The sequence below is a fragment of the Pseudophryne corroboree genome, chromosome 1 (assembly GCF_028390025.1).
Source record: "Pseudophryne corroboree isolate aPseCor3 chromosome 1, aPseCor3.hap2, whole genome shotgun sequence".
Classification (NCBI taxonomy): Eukaryota; Metazoa; Chordata; class Amphibia; order Anura; family Myobatrachidae; genus Pseudophryne; species Pseudophryne corroboree.
This window is the reverse complement of record NC_086444.1, coordinates 138,505,641-138,520,994: the sequence shown is the minus strand read 5'-3', so window position 1 is coordinate 138,520,994 and position 15,354 is coordinate 138,505,641. Positions and strand designations below refer to the sequence as shown.

At 47.4% G+C, this 15,354-nt stretch overlaps 2 protein-coding genes across 2 annotated transcripts in view; one reads left to right on the top strand and one right to left on the bottom strand.

Moving 5' to 3' along the window:
- The window catches only part of PPWD1 (peptidylprolyl isomerase domain and WD repeat containing 1), a 90,566-nt gene extending 75,979 nt beyond the window's left edge, over nt 1-14,587 (bottom strand). Inside the window, exon 1 of the mRNA XM_063963164.1 lies at nt 14,266-14,587. Within this exon, the coding sequence (XP_063819234.1) occupies nt 14,266-14,485 (220 nt within the window). The 5' untranslated portion in view covers nt 14,486-14,587. The remainder of the gene's footprint in view (nt 1-14,265) is intronic.
- Nucleotides 14,588-14,615: 28 nt separating this feature from the next.
- Nucleotides 14,616-15,354, top strand: part of CENPK (centromere protein K) — a 153,896-nt gene continuing 153,157 nt past the window's right edge. The window contains exon 1 of the mRNA XM_063963172.1: nt 14,616-14,704. Coding sequence (XP_063819242.1) covers nt 14,702-14,704 — 3 coding nt within the window. The 5' untranslated portion in view covers nt 14,616-14,701. The remainder of the gene's footprint in view (nt 14,705-15,354) is intronic.

The window sequence follows — 15,354 nt, the reverse complement described above, 5'->3', positions numbered from 1 at the left end:
ACCTGCAGGATCCAGGGGTCCACTTGCGAGTGAGCCCACTGCGCGCTGAAATTCTTGAGACGGGCCCCCACCGTGCCTGAGTCCGCTTGTAAGGCCCCAGCGTCATGCTGAGGACTTGGCAGAAGCGGGGGAGGGCTTCTGTTCGTGGGAAGAGGCTGTCTGCTGCAGTCTCTTTCCCCTTCCTCTGCCCCGGGGCAGATATGAGTGGCCTTTTGTCCGCTTGCCCTTATGGGGACGAAAGGACTGAGCCTGAAAAGACGGTATCTTTTTCTGCTGCGAGGTGACAAGGTGGATTTTCCAGCCGTTGCCGTGGCCACCAGGTCCGATAGACCGACCCCAAATAACTCCTCCCCTTTATACGGCAATACTTCCATATGCCGTTTGGAATCCGCATCCCCTGACCACTGTCGTGTCCATAATCCTCTTCTGGCAGAAATGGACATCGCACTTACTCTTGATGCCAGAGTGCAAATATCCCTCTGTGCATCTCGCATATATAGAAATGCATCCTTTAAATGCTCTATAGTCAATAATATATTGTCCCTGTCCAGGGTATCAATATTTTCAGTCAGGGAATCCGACCAAGCCACCCCAGCACTGCACATCCAGGCTGAGGCGATTTCTGGTCGCAGTATAATACCAGTATGTGTGTATATACTTTTAAGGATATTTTCCAGCTTCCTATCAGCTGGTTCCTTGAGGGCGGCCGTATCTGGGGACGGTAACGCCACTTGTTTTGATAAGCGTGTGAGCGCCTTATCTACGCTAGGGGGTGTTTCCCAACGCGCCCTAACCTCTGGCGGGAAAGGGTATAATGCCAATAACTTTTTAGAAATTAGCAGTTTTTTATCGGGGGAAACCCACGCTTCATCACACACCTCATTTAATTCATCTGATTCGGGAAAAACTACGGGTAGTTTTTTCACACCCCACATAATACCCTTTTTTGTGGTACTTGTAGTATCAGAAATGTTCAAAACCTCCTTCATTGCCGTGATCATGTAACGTGTGGCCCTACTAGAAAATACGTTTGTTTCCTCACCGTCGACACTGGAGTCAGTGTCCGTGTCTGGGTCTGTGTCGACCACCTGAGGTAACGGGCGCTTTAGAGCCCCTGACGGTGTTTGAGACGCCTGTACAGGTATTAACTGATTTGCCGGCTGTCTCATGTCGTCAACAGTCTTTTGTAAAGTGCTGACACTATCACGTAATTCTTTCCATAAGACCATCCAGTCAGGTGTCGACTCCCTAGGGGGTGACATCACTAACACAGGCAATTGCTCCGCCTCCACACCATTTTCCTCCTCATACATGTCGACACAACGTACCGACACACAGCACACACACAGGGAATGCTCTGATAGAGGACAGGACCCCACCAGCCCTTTGGGGAGACAAAGGGAGAGTTTGCCAGCACACACCAGAGCGCTATATATATATACAGGGATAACCTTATATAAGTGTTTTTCCCTAATATAGCTGCTGTATATATTTATATGCCAATTTAGTGCCCCCCCTCTCTTGTTTTACCCTGTTTCTGTAGTGCAGGACTGCAGGGGAGAGTCAGGGAGCCTTCCTCCAACGGAGCTGTGAGGAAAAAATGGCGCCAGTGTGCTGAGGAGATAGGCGCCGCCCCTTTTTCGGCGGCCTTTCTCCCGCTTTTTTATGTAAAAATAGGCAGGGGTTAAATACATCCATATAGCCCAGGAGCTATATGTGATGTATTTTTTGCCAAAAAATGTGTTTTTATTGCGTCTCAGGGCGCCCCCCCCCAGCGCCCTGCACCCTCAGTGACCGGAGTGTGAAGTGTGCTGAGAGCAATGGCGCACAGCTGCAGTGCTGTGCGCTACCTTATTGAAGACAGGACGTCTTCTGCCGCCGATTTTCCGGACCTCTTCCGTCTTCTGGCTCTGTAAGGGGGACGTCGGCGCGGCTCTGGGACCCATCCATGGCTGGGCCTGTGATCGTCCCTCTGGAGCTAATGTCCAGTAGCCTAAGAGGCCCAATCCACTCTGCACGCAGGTGAGTTCGCTTCTTCTCCCCTTAGTCCCTCGGTGCAGTGAGCCTGTTGCCAGCAGGTCTCACTGAAAATAAAAAACCTACTTTAAACTTTTACACTAAGCAGCTCAGGAGAGCCCCTTAGTATGCAACCTTCTCGTTCGGGCACAAAAATCTAACTGAGGCTTGGAGGAGGGTCATAGGGGGAGGAGCCAGTGCACACCAGGTAGTCCTAAAGCTTTTACTTTTGTGCCCAGTCTCCTGCGGAGCCGCTATTCCCCATGGTCCTTTCGGAGTCCCCAGCATCCACTAGGACGTTAGAGAAAAGTATTTAAGAGGTCTATTTACTAAGCCTTGGATGGAGATAAAGTAGACTGAGACAAAGTACCAGCCAATCAGCTTCTGTCAGTTTTCAAACCCAGCCTGTGACATTGCAGTTAGGAACTGATTGGCTGGTACTTTATCTTCACCGGCAGCTTATTAAATAGACCCCTGAGACACTTCCAGCTCCGCAAACAAAAAGGACACGTTCCAATTGCTTTCCTTGCCGCTATTTTACCAGCTAGAGAACAAAACAAAACACCATGGTGGCACCAAGCGTGCTACATGCTCTACTGTTGAGAGCCAGCATTTTTTTTTTGGGGGGGGGGGGCAGGCAGTGAGTATGAGGGCCTATATTGGGGGAGGGGAGGTGAGTGGCAGCATTTTTTTTGGGGGGGGGGCAGGAGTTTGAGTGGCTGCATGCATTTGGTGGAGTGGGGGGCAGTTTTGAGTGTCTGCATTCGTGCGGGGGGTCTTGAGTTGCTACTTTCGTGGGTGGGGGTGGATCTTGAGTGGTTGCATTCGTGGGGGATCTTGAGTGCATTCGCAGTGGCGCATGAAGGGAGGGGGGGTTCAGAGTACCCAGAAACCCCCCTGATGGGCAGAGGCACACAGTCATGGTGATAGTAACTGCATGTGCTACTTCGATTGTTCGAGCTTTGCAGTCACTGAGCAGCGTGGGCCCGTGGGGCACTCAGCAGTGGCTGGCACTCAGCAGCAGCCAGAGCCGCAAGTATGTGGAAGATGCGGGAGGCAGGAACTGTGAGCACTCAGCAGTGGTGGGGAAGGCGGGCACTCGCAGCGGCGGGAGCAATGGGTACGCAGCAACAGCGGGGAAGGCAGTCGCTGACTGGTCCAGCAGCAGCATGAATTGTTATGCGAGTATAGTACACTATACACTAAAAACTGTGGTTCAATTTTCAGTCCTGCAAGTGCTGCCAGTAATGGGTATATGGAGATATATATACACGTCTGCTGTTAGCAAATAATATCCATTATAAAGGACCAAATGTGGATGTGATTATTGATTTATTGAGACTCGTGTTAACCAGAAACTATGGACGTTACTATTTGCAAGTGGCGGGGTGTGCCATGGGATCTGAGTGTGACCCAGCCCTTGCAAATAGTTACATGTTCATGGTGGAAAAGGACATTCTTTTCAAATATGTGTATAACGGACAATAACATTTTGTACCGTCGTTTCATAGATGATTTGATCATACTGTGGAAGGGATCAGAGGAGGCACTGAAACAGATTTTTGGCTGTGAACACAACAGCCAGTGGGGTTCACCTTTGAGATAAGTAATAAATCAATTACTTAGATGTAAATATAGTAAAGGCAGGCCTGAGATTATTGACAAGTATTTATTCTAAGAGCACGGATCGTAATAGTCTATTACATAACCGCAGTTTCCATCTGATTAGCTTGAAAAGCAGTTTGCCATACTCTCAATTTTTGAGGGTCTGACGCATACATAACACTAGAGAGGGGATGGAGGATCAATTAGAAAAGATGTTAAAGTTTATACACACAGGTTATAAGGACATGTTACAGAAACAGAAAGTCAGAGCCCTAAATAAATCTAGACAGGAATTATTACAAACTACAGCGAAAGAGAAAAAGAAGGATAGGATCACTTGGGTTAACCATTTTAATGATAAGAGCAGGATAATTAAAAAACAAACAAGGAATCACTGGAGATTGATTTCCAGTGATAAGGAACTATCAGCCGTTAATAAAAAATCTATCATGCATTGTTATAAGAGGAAAGAACTTAAAAGATTTACTTGTGAAGAATGATATAACCCAGAAGAAATCTTTGACAACTAGGAAAGGATGTTTTCAGAGTGTAAACTGTTACATGTTAATATTTGACACCAGGGAAGTTCTTTTCTCATTCACAAACAGGGTTTCAATTTAAGATTGATTATTATTTAAACTGTACAACTAAATTTGTAATCTATCTAATCACATGTCCGTGCAGTAAATGCTATGGGGTATATTCAATAAGAGTCGGGTCCATTCCGAAATGCAGTTGTCAGAATGGACCAGACAACCCCTATTCAAAGAGCAGACAAATCAGACTGTCGGATTTGGCCGTTCCCGGTTTCCTGACCTGCTGCCAGCGGCATCGAGGGGAGCGGATAGCTGCACTGGGGGGAGATGGGGGGAAGGGGGGGGGGGGGGGGGGAGACGGAGGGAGCAGCGTAACTGGAGGCTCATGACAGCGTCTACCCGGCTCCAGCAAGCGGGACCTTGCTTGCTGGAGCCGGGTGGACGCTGCCGCTGGGTTCCTGCTCTCCCCGCTGCTCCCTCCGTCTCCTGCTCTCAGCCTCCTCATCTCAATCCGACTTTTTTTTTTTTTTAAAGTCGGACTGAGATTGTTGGAGACGGGGGTAAAACCTGTCGGGTTTGGCCCCGCTTCAAACAATGCACGCGACAAGTCGGAAAAAATGGGGCCATAATGAATAGGTCGGAACCCCTTCCAACCTAAAACTGTCGGAAGCGGCAGTCTTTCCGACAGTTATTGAATACACCCCTATGTGGGAAAGACAGTGCGCACCTTCTGTGAAAGAATGAATTTACACAGGCGTGCCATACATTTAGCACTTGAGAAGGGTAGGAGCGACCAACTGGTGGCAAAACATTTCCTTGAAGCCAAACATAATTTATCAGCATTAAGATATAAAATAATCGACCACATCCCAGAATCTATTCGGGGGGAATCGGGCCCGCAAATTATTACAAAGAGAATTCTTTTGGATTCATAAGCTGGGTACAATATCCCCGAAGGGGTTAAATGAGCAGCTTAGCTTTGCCTGCTTCTTATAAATATTTTTGTAAGATAATTATCCTTTCTAGATTTGAATAGTAATATGGGGGAAGACCTTATATTCTCTCGCATTACTTTCACTTTGCGTTTGCATTTTAGTATCTGTTCTGTGGAAAGAGATTAATAAGGTTACAGTATGTCTGTATTTTGCAATGCACATGTTCAGGTACCTCAATCATGACCTAATATCTTAAATAAATAAATAAGATACAAGGTGGTTGTGATCCTGTGAGGTTGTGCATGTCCCAGTAAGAAGGTACAGTACTATTCAGGATTGGGAATTTATTAAAACCCTTTTGGTGATACTTATACCCCTTTCACATCGCACAAATAACCCGGTACCGACACGGCATATTGCCGTGTCGAACCGGGTCAGTGTGCGATGTGAAAGCACACTGGGCGATTTAGCGGGTCGCCTGACCCGGTAAATCAACCCGGTAAAAAAGAAGGGTTTTACCCGGGTTGATTACCGGGTCAGGTGCGGTGTGAATGGGAGCCGTGTCGATGCGACACGGTTCTCATTCACAAGATAGGGAGAGGCGGCGCTGGAGATGAGCTCATCTCCCGACGACGCCTCCACCCCCGCCCCTGCTGCTGCTGCGGCCTCCGTTGTCATGGCAACCGACCCGGTATATTGCCGGGTCGGGAAGCCTGCAACGGAGCGCAAATGCCGGATCCCACCCGGTAAGTACACGTTTGTCTTACCGGGTAGGACCCGGCATTTGCGGTGTGAATGCAGCATTATTGAAGCCGAGGTGGACTGTAGAGTTTCATTATCCCTGATGAGATTAGGGAATATAACATCACCTAACTTCAACCTAAAATGTCATTCTCTGTTATGATGAAATCTATTTAGATACCAAATTAATTGAAAACATACTTGTGATTGGATATAACATTGAGAACCCTAGACGGTCATAACCAGTGGTAATCCAATCTATTGTAAGAACTGATTGTTAACCCCTGATGAAGTCCTAACGGACGAAACGCGTTGGGTTTCGCGATTTCGGATTCATAAAGCCTTCACCACAAATTTCTGGTTGGAGATATATCTCTTCAAAATTCTGATTGTGATCACCTGATTGTAAAATCCTCACATCAACTGAAACATGTGTTTATATAAAATTGTTATATCATTTTACTGAATTTTTAGTAATTTGTACCAAAGACGAATGTATAGGTTGTAAATGTCGTCTGTTTGTGTATGAACAAAAACTTTTAAACATAGTTATTCTAAAGGCGTATTGGCTCCCACTAGAACCTTTTTCCTTTTCATATCTATTCTTTATACCTCATCTGACAGAAGGTATTTCTCAGTGGTTTGAGACTAGTGGTATAGCGCAGAAAAAAGGTTACCTTTTATTTTAAAATATATATATATATATATATATATATATATATATATATATATATATATATATATATATATATATATTTTTTTTTGTGTCTAACATTGGACAAAAATTATAGGTAATCAAAGAATTTTAAAACACATAAGAATGTTTAAATGGCTAGCAGCCATTGGGATATTTAACAAATGAGGTACATTTATGTGCAGGATACAGTTGTGCAATAAATATATGATGTAGAGATGAAAACATGGTTGATTTTTAAGAGATTATATATGCATTGTAGCTTGCGCGCATGGTATTTAAACACCTGTTCATGTTGTGGTATAGGATTGTCTCACACATATGTTTAATTCTCCACACCTGTCTAAGGGCAGGTAGGGGGCGTTCACCTTGGGAGGGAGAGGGTTTTTAAGCATTGTTGGTGTCATTTGAGTATTTTGTATCCCGACGAAAGGGTCGAAATAAATGATCCTGAAACGTTGAAATAATCCAGAGTGATGGTGTTTTAATCTTCTAAAGAAGTCGTCGCTGAGTGCTGCTACTGCGAAATATATAATATATTATATTAAAAATAAGATTTTAAACCTACCGGTAAATCTTTTTCACCTAGTCCGTAGAGGATGCTGGGGACTCTGCAAGGGCAAGGACCATGGGGTATAGACGGGCTCCGCAGGAGTCATGGACACTATAAAGAACTTTAGATGGGTGTGCACTGTCTCCTCCCTCTATGCCCCTCCTCCAGACCTCAGTTAGAGAAACTGTGCCCAGAGGAGACGGACAGTACGAGGAAAGGATTTTTGTTAATCTAAAGGCAAGATTCATACCAGCCCACACCATATAACATGGAATATACGCAACCAGTTAACAGTATGAACAAAACAGCATCAGCCAAAGACTGATCTTAACTGTAACATAACCCTTATGTAAGCAATAACTATATACAAGCCTTGCAGAAATATGTCCACACTGGGACGGGCGCCCAGCATCCTCTACGGACTAGGAGAAAAAGATTTACCGGTAGGTTTAAAATCTTATTTTCTCTTACGTCCTAGAGGATGCTGGGGACTCCGTAAGGACCATGGGGATTATACCAAAGCTCCAGACCGGGCGGGAGAGTGCGGATGACTCTGCAGCACCGATTGAGCAAACATGAGGTCCTCCTCAGCCAAGGTATCAAACTTGTAGAATTTAGCAAAAAAGTGTTTGAATCCGACCAAGTCGCCGCTCGGCAAAGCTGTAATGCCGAGACGCCTCGGGCAGCCGTCCAAGAGACCACCTTCCTAGTGGAATGGGCCTTTAACGAATTTGGTAACGGCAATCCAGCCATAGAATGAGCCTGCTGAATCGTGTTACAGATCCAGCGAGCAATAGTCTGCTTAGAAGCAAGAGCGCCAACCTTGTTGGCTGCATACAGGACAAACAGTGCCTCTGTTTTCCTAACTCGAGCCGTCCTGGCAACATAGATTTTTAAGGCCCTGACTACATCAAGGGACTTGGAATCCTCCAAGTCCTTCGTAGCCACAGGTACCACAATAGGTTGGTTCATATGAAACAATGAAACCACCTTAGGCAAAAATTGAGGACGAGTCCTCAGTTCTGCTCTATCCACATGGAAAATCAGATAGGGGCTTTTGTGAGACAAAGCCGCCAATTCAGACACCCGCCTTGCAGATGCAAAGGCCAACAACATGACCACCTTCCAAATGAGAAATTTCAATTCAACCGTTTGAAGAGGTTCAAACCAGGGAGATTTTAGGAACTGTAACACCACGTTAAGGTCCCATGGTGCCAATGGAGGCACAAAAGGAGGCTGTATGTGCAGCACTCCCTTTACAAAAGTCTGGACTTCTGGGAGAGAAGCCAATTCCTTCTGAAAGACAATTGATAGAGCCGAAATCTGTACCTTAATGGAGCCTAATTTTAGGCCCATATCCACTCCTGTCTGTAGAAAGTGGAGAAAACGGCCCAGATGGAAATCTTCCGTAGGAGCATTCTTGGATTCACACCAAGATACATACTTTCTCCAGATACGGTGATAATGTTTCGCCGTCACCTCCTTCCTAGCCTTTATCAGAGTAGGGATGACTTCCTCCGGAATGCCTTTCCCAGCTAGGATTTGGTGTTCAACCGCCATGCCGACAAACGTAACCGCGGTAAGTCCTGGAACACGCAGGGCCCCTGTTGCAACAGGTCCTCTCTGAGAGGAAGAGGCCACGGATCTTCTGTGAGCATTTCCTGAAGATCGGAATACCAGGCCCTTCGAGGCCAATCTGGAACAATGAGTATTGTCTGCACTCTTTTTCGTCTTATGATTCTCAATATCTTTGAGATGAGCGGAAGAGGAGGGAACACACAGACCGACTGAAACACCCACAGTGTCACCAGGGCGTCCACTGCTACTGCCTGAGGGTCCCTTGACCTGGCACAATACCTCTGAAGCTTCTTGTTGAGGCGTGACGCCATCAAGTCTATTTGAGGAAGCCCCCCACTGACTTGTTATCTCTGCAAAAACTTCTTGATGATGAAGTCCCCACTCTCCTGGATGGAGATCGTGTCTGCAGAGGAAGTCTGCTTCCCAGTTGTCCACTCCCGGAATGAAGACTGCTGCCAAAGTGCTTATGTGATTTTCCGCCCAGCGCAGAATCCTGGTGGCTTCCGCCATTGCCACTCTGCTCCTTGTCCCGCCTTCGCGGTTTACATGAGCCACGGCTGTGACGTTGTCTGATTGAATCAGAACCGGTAGGTCGCGAAGAAGATTCTCCGCTTGTCGTAGGCCGTTGTATATGGCCCTCAATTCCAGTACGTTGATGTGTAGACAAGCCTCCTGGCTTGACCATATCCCCTGAAAGTTTCTTCCTTGTGTGACTGCTCCCCATCCTCGGAGGCTCGCGTCCGTGGTTACCAGAACCCAGTCTTGAATGCCGAACCTGCGACCCTCTAGAAGGTAAGCACCCTGGCCCTGGGGGACAGGCTTAATTTCTGATGAATTTGAAGATGGGACCTGGACCACTTTTCCAGAAGGTCCCACTGAAACGTTCTCGCATGAAACCTGCCGAAGGGGATGGCCTCGTAGGTCGCCACCATTTTCCCCAGTACTCGAGTGCATTGATGGACTGACACTCTTTTCAGTTTTAACAGGTCTCGGACCATGTTCTGGAGCTCCTGGGCTTTTTCCATTGGGAGAAAAACCCTCTTCTGTTCAGTGTCCAGAATCATGCCTAAAAATGATAGCCGAGTTGTTGGAACCAACTGTGACTTTGGTAGATTCAGAATCCAGCCATGTTGCTGCAGCACTCTCAGGGAGAGCGCCACGGTTTTCAGCAACTGATCTCTCAATCTCGCCTTTATCAGGAGATCGTCCAAGTACGGGATAATTGTGACTCCCTGCCGGCGCAGGAGCACCATCATTTCCGCCATTACCTTGGTGAAAATCCTCGGGGCCATGGAAAGCAAAAACGGCAACGTCTGAAACTGGTAATGACAGTCCCGCACAGCGAATCTCAGGTACGCCTGATGAGGGGGATATATGGGGACATGAAGGTATGCGTCCTCTATGTCCAGTGACACCATAAATTCCCCCCCCCCCCCCCCCCCCCCCCTACCTCCAGGCTGGAGATCACTGCCCTGAGCGATTCCATCTTGAATTTGAACTTTTTCAAGTACAGGTTTAGGGATTTTAAATTTAGAATGGGTCTGACTGAGCCATCCGGTTTCGGGACCACAAATAGGGTTGAATAGTACCCCTTCCCCTGTTGAACTAGGGGAACCTCGACAACCACTTGCTGTTGACACAGTTTTTGAATTGCAGCTAAAACTATCTCCCTTTCTGGGGGAGAAGCTGGAAGAGCCGATTTGAAAAATCGTCGAGGAGGCACGTCTTCGAATTCCAGCTTGTAACCCTGGGATACAATCTCCCGTGCCCAAGGATCCACGTCTGACTGAACCCAGACGTGGCTGAAGAGTCGAAGACGTGCCCGCACCGGCGCACACTCCCTCAGTGGAGCCCCAGCGTCATGCGGTGGATTTAGTAGAAGCCGAGGAGGACTTCTGCTCCTGGGAACTAGCCGTAGCAGGCAGTTTTTTCCCTCTTCCTTTACCTCTGGCGAGGAAGGAAGAGCCCAGACCTCTTCTGGACTTACGCGACCGAAAGGACTGCATCTGATATTGCGGCGTTTTCTTTTGCTGTGCGGAAACATAAGGTAAAAAAGTAGATTTGCCCGCGGTAGCTGTGGAAACCAGGTCCGCGAGACCTTCCCCCCAAAAATCCTCACCTTTGTAAGGTAAAACTTCCATATGCTTCTTTGAGTTGGCATCACCTGTCCATTGGCGGGTCCACAGGGCTCGCCTAGCAGAAATCGCCATGGCGTGGGCTCTCGAACCTAGCAGACCAACGTCTCTCTGAGCGTCTCTCATATATAACACTGCGTCTTTAATGTGACCTAAGGTCAATAAAATGGTATCCCTATCCAGGGTATCAATGTCAGCTGACAAAGTATCCGTCCAAGCCGCAACAGCGCTACAAATCCAAGCCGACGCTATTGCCGGTCTGAGCAAGGCCCCCGTATGTGTATAAATCGGTTTTAAGGTAGTTTCCTGTCTGCGATCAGCAGGATCCTTGAGGGCTGCAGTGTCTGGCGACGGTAGCGCCACCTTTTTGGACAGGCGCGTTAACGCCTTGTCCACCCTGGGTGAGGATTCCCACCGTAACCTGTCCTGTGCGGGGAAAGGATGCGCCATAAGAATTCTTTTGGAATCTGCAGTTTCTTGTCTGGAGTTTCCCAAGCCTTTTCAAATAACGCGTTCAGCTCATGAGATGGGGGAAAGGTTACCTCAGGTTTCCTTTCCTTAAACATGTGTACCCTCTTGTCAGGGACAGAGGGGTCATCTGTGATATGTAAAACATCCTTTATTGCAATAATCATATAATGAATACTTTTGGCCACCCTTGGGTGTAACCTCGCATCATCGTAGTCGACACTGGAGTCAGAATCCGTGTCGGTATCAGTGTCTGCTACTTGGGACAGGGGACGTTTCTGAGACCCTGAAGGGCCCTGTGACACAGCCAAAGCCATGGATTGACTCCCTGTTCTATCCCTGGACTCTGCTTTGTCCAACCTATGATGTAATAAAGACACATTTGCATTTAAAACATTCAACATATCCAACCAATCAGGTGTCGGCGTTGCCGACGGAGACACCACAATCATCTGCTCCACCTCCTCCTTAGATGAGCCTTCCGCTTCAGACATGCCGACACACGCATACCGACACCCCCACACACTCAGGGAAATATCTATATGGAGACAGTTCCCCAATAAGGCCCTTTGGAGAGACAGAGAGAGAGTATGCCAGCACACACCCAGCGCCAACTGACACTGGAAACAAAATTCCCAGACAAACAGCGCATTTATATAAATATACATTCACTGCATCAATAAAAAGTGCCCCCCCCCCTCTTTTTTGCCCTGTCACCGTATTCAGCAGGGGAGAGTCCGGGGAGCCAGCTTCTCTGCAGTGTGCGGTGGAGCAAATGGCGCTGGTTAGTGCTGGAGGATCAAGCTCCGCCCCCTCAGCGGCGGGCTTTGGTCCCGCTCAAATTTACTATACTGGCGGGGGATTATATATTATACTGCCTCTCTATATAATATATATTTGCCAGTCCCTAGAGGTTTATTATTGCTGCCCAGGGCGCCCCCCCTGCTCCCTGCACCCTTCAGTGCCCGCTGTGTGTGTTGTGTGTGGGAGCAATGGCGTGCAGCGTTACCTCAGAGAAGATCTGAAGTCTTCTTTCTTCTTATACTCACCCGGTTTCTATCTTCCGGCTCTGTGAGGACGACGGCGGCGCGGCTCCAGGACGAACGGCGAGGATGAGACCTGCGTTCCGACCCTCTGGAGCTAATGGTGTCCAGTAGCCTAAGAAGCAGAGCCTATCATTTAAGTAGGTCTGCTTCTCTCCCCTCAATCCCACGATGCAGGGAGCCTGTTGCCAGCAGTGCTCCCTGAAAATAAAAAACCTAACAAAATTATTTTTCAGAGAAACTCAGGAGAGCTCCCCTGTAGTGCACCCAGTCTCCTCTGGGCACAGGACCTAACTGAGGTCTGGAGAAGGGGCATAGAGGGAGGAGCCAGTGCACACCCATCTAAAGTTCTTTATAGTGCCCATGTCTCCTGCGGAGCCCGTCTATACCCCATGGTCCTTACGGAGTCCCCAGCATCCTCTAGGACGTAAGAGAAAGTATATTAGCAAAAGAAGATGGCACTCGGTCTGTTTTCATAGCAGAGACATATGTATTAAATACTGTCTAACGTTTTCAGGGCATCAGCCCCGTCCTCAGGACAATACAATACCTACAGTCCTGAGGACAGGGCTGATGCCCCGAAAACGTTAGACCAGTGATGGCTAACCTTGACACTCCAGCTGGTGTTGAACCTCACATCCCAGCATGCCCTGCATCAGTTTTGCTATTTGGCCATGCTAAAACTGAGGCAGGGCATTCTGGGATGTGTAGTTCAACAACAGCAGGAGTGTCAAGGTTAGCCATCACTGCGTTAGACAGTATTCAATACATATGTCTCTTTGCTATGAAAACAGACTGAGTGCCATCCTCTTTTGCTATTGGATATTATCTCTTTGGATGGGCACACGAGCATATGGGGCTTGTTACACTGAGTGCCAGCAGATCGTGTAGTGAGATATATATATAATTTTACACACAGAAATGCATACTTGTGTGTGACTATATATATTTCAGAAAAAAATGACTGCCACTCCTCTTCAATGGTAAACAACTTGCCTGGGTGCCCATCCACACTGGAACAATGTAGACTTGCAATTAAGCTGCTGTTTGTCTTTGATTATTGAAATTTGGGTCCAGGAGTGCTGTGTGTGTGTGTGTAAACAAGCATCCTATATGGGAGTACCGCTGTTCTTGTTTGTATTGTGGATGCGGCACCTGGCCCCGTTGCACGAGTGGTAACTACATCCAGGACTCCAATGGGGAAAAAAAACAACACTCAAGAGACATGACTTGGTATATTTTAGTCTACATTTCAGGACCTAAACCTCTTTGTTAGGCGTTTCCTGACAAAGGGGCTTAGGCCCTGATACGTACACCTTAGACTAGAGTATTCCATGTTTTATGTACAGTACAGGTCGAGTATCCCTTATCCAAAATGCTTGGGACCGGAAGACTTCTGGATATCGGATTTTTCCGTATTTTGGAATAATTGCATACCATAATGAGATGGCATGGCGATGGGACCTAAATCTAAGCACAGAATGCATTTATGTTTCCTATACACCTTATACAGTACACACAGCTTGAAGGTTATTTTAGCCAATATTTGTAATAACTGTGCATTAAACAAAGTGTGTATACATTCACACAATTCATTTATGTGTCAAATACACACATCCTGAAGGTCATTTAATACAATATTTTTAATAACTTTGTGTAGTAAACAAAGTTTATGGACATTGAGCCATCAGAAAACAAAGGTTTCACTATCTCACTCTCACTAAAAAAAAATCCGTAATTCAAAATATTCCGTATTTCGGAATATTTGGATATGGGATGCTCAACCTGTATTCGTGTTCCTTGATTGCCGTTTACTCCTATTGGACAGACAGACAGACAGACAGACAGACAGACAGACAGACAAACAGACAGACAGATCTGGAAACCCCCCTTTAGAAATCCTGCGTTTGCCCCTTATTCGGGTGGTGGTAACTGATAGAAGGGTATGAGGGGACAGGCACCTTTTCGCTTCTTGGTCTGGGAGGCCTCGGTGGGAAGAGGACCGATCCAGGCCTCTTCTTCTTCTTCTTCCTCCTCCTCCTCTGCTTCCCGCCGCGACGACGGCGGCGGCTGCTGCTCCTCATCCCGCTTCGGCCGCTTCTCGCCCTCGCTGCTGGAAGATGAGGAGCTGGAGCTAGAACTGCTGCTGCTTCTCCGCGATCGCCGCTTCCTCTCCGCCATCTTCCCTCCTCTCGTCACAGCCCTGCGACAAAATAATCGCCGGCCTCGGAGGATGACGTCACCGGCGCCCGCCAGCCAATCCGCGGCGGGCGCGCCGAGTCTGGGAACTAGTCTATCTGCCGAGCGGCGGCCTCGGTGTGAGAGTCTCCATCTGTACCGGGCAGACGCCGGAGAGCGCCGAGTGGGGGCCGCGGAGTTGCCGGATCTGCTGTCACCATGGTAACGTGCAAAACATTACATAGGAGTGGCATGCTGGGACCTGTAGTGCCCGTCATAGTGTGTGCACAGACGACCTGCTGTTACTAGTAGTTGGTGTGTGTATGATGTGTGCAGCATATTGCTACAGCTTCTTATAGTGTTAAGTTACCATCAGCGCTAAGTAATAAGGCGACCCATCTGTGTGATAACAGCTGTATGTATGTGTGCCCCTGGTCACCAGAGCTTACAGTCTATGAAGATAAAGCCTGTGGTGTAGTGCACATATTTATCCCTGCTGTACACAAAAAATAAATATCTACATTAAATAAATATATACACTTCCCTTATCCACACACATATACACACACACACACCCCTTCCCTTATCCACACTACATACACCCCCCCCTTCCCTTATCCACACTACACACACAACTTCCCTTATCCACACTATACAAACACACCTATTCCCTGATCCACACTACACACACACACAACTGCCCTTATCCACACTATACACACACACACACACACCTCCTCCCTGATCCACACTATACCCACACACACACACCTCTTCCCTGATCCACACTATACACACACCGACATCTCTCTTCCCTGATCCACACTACACACACACACACCTCTCTTCCCTGATCCACACTATACACACAC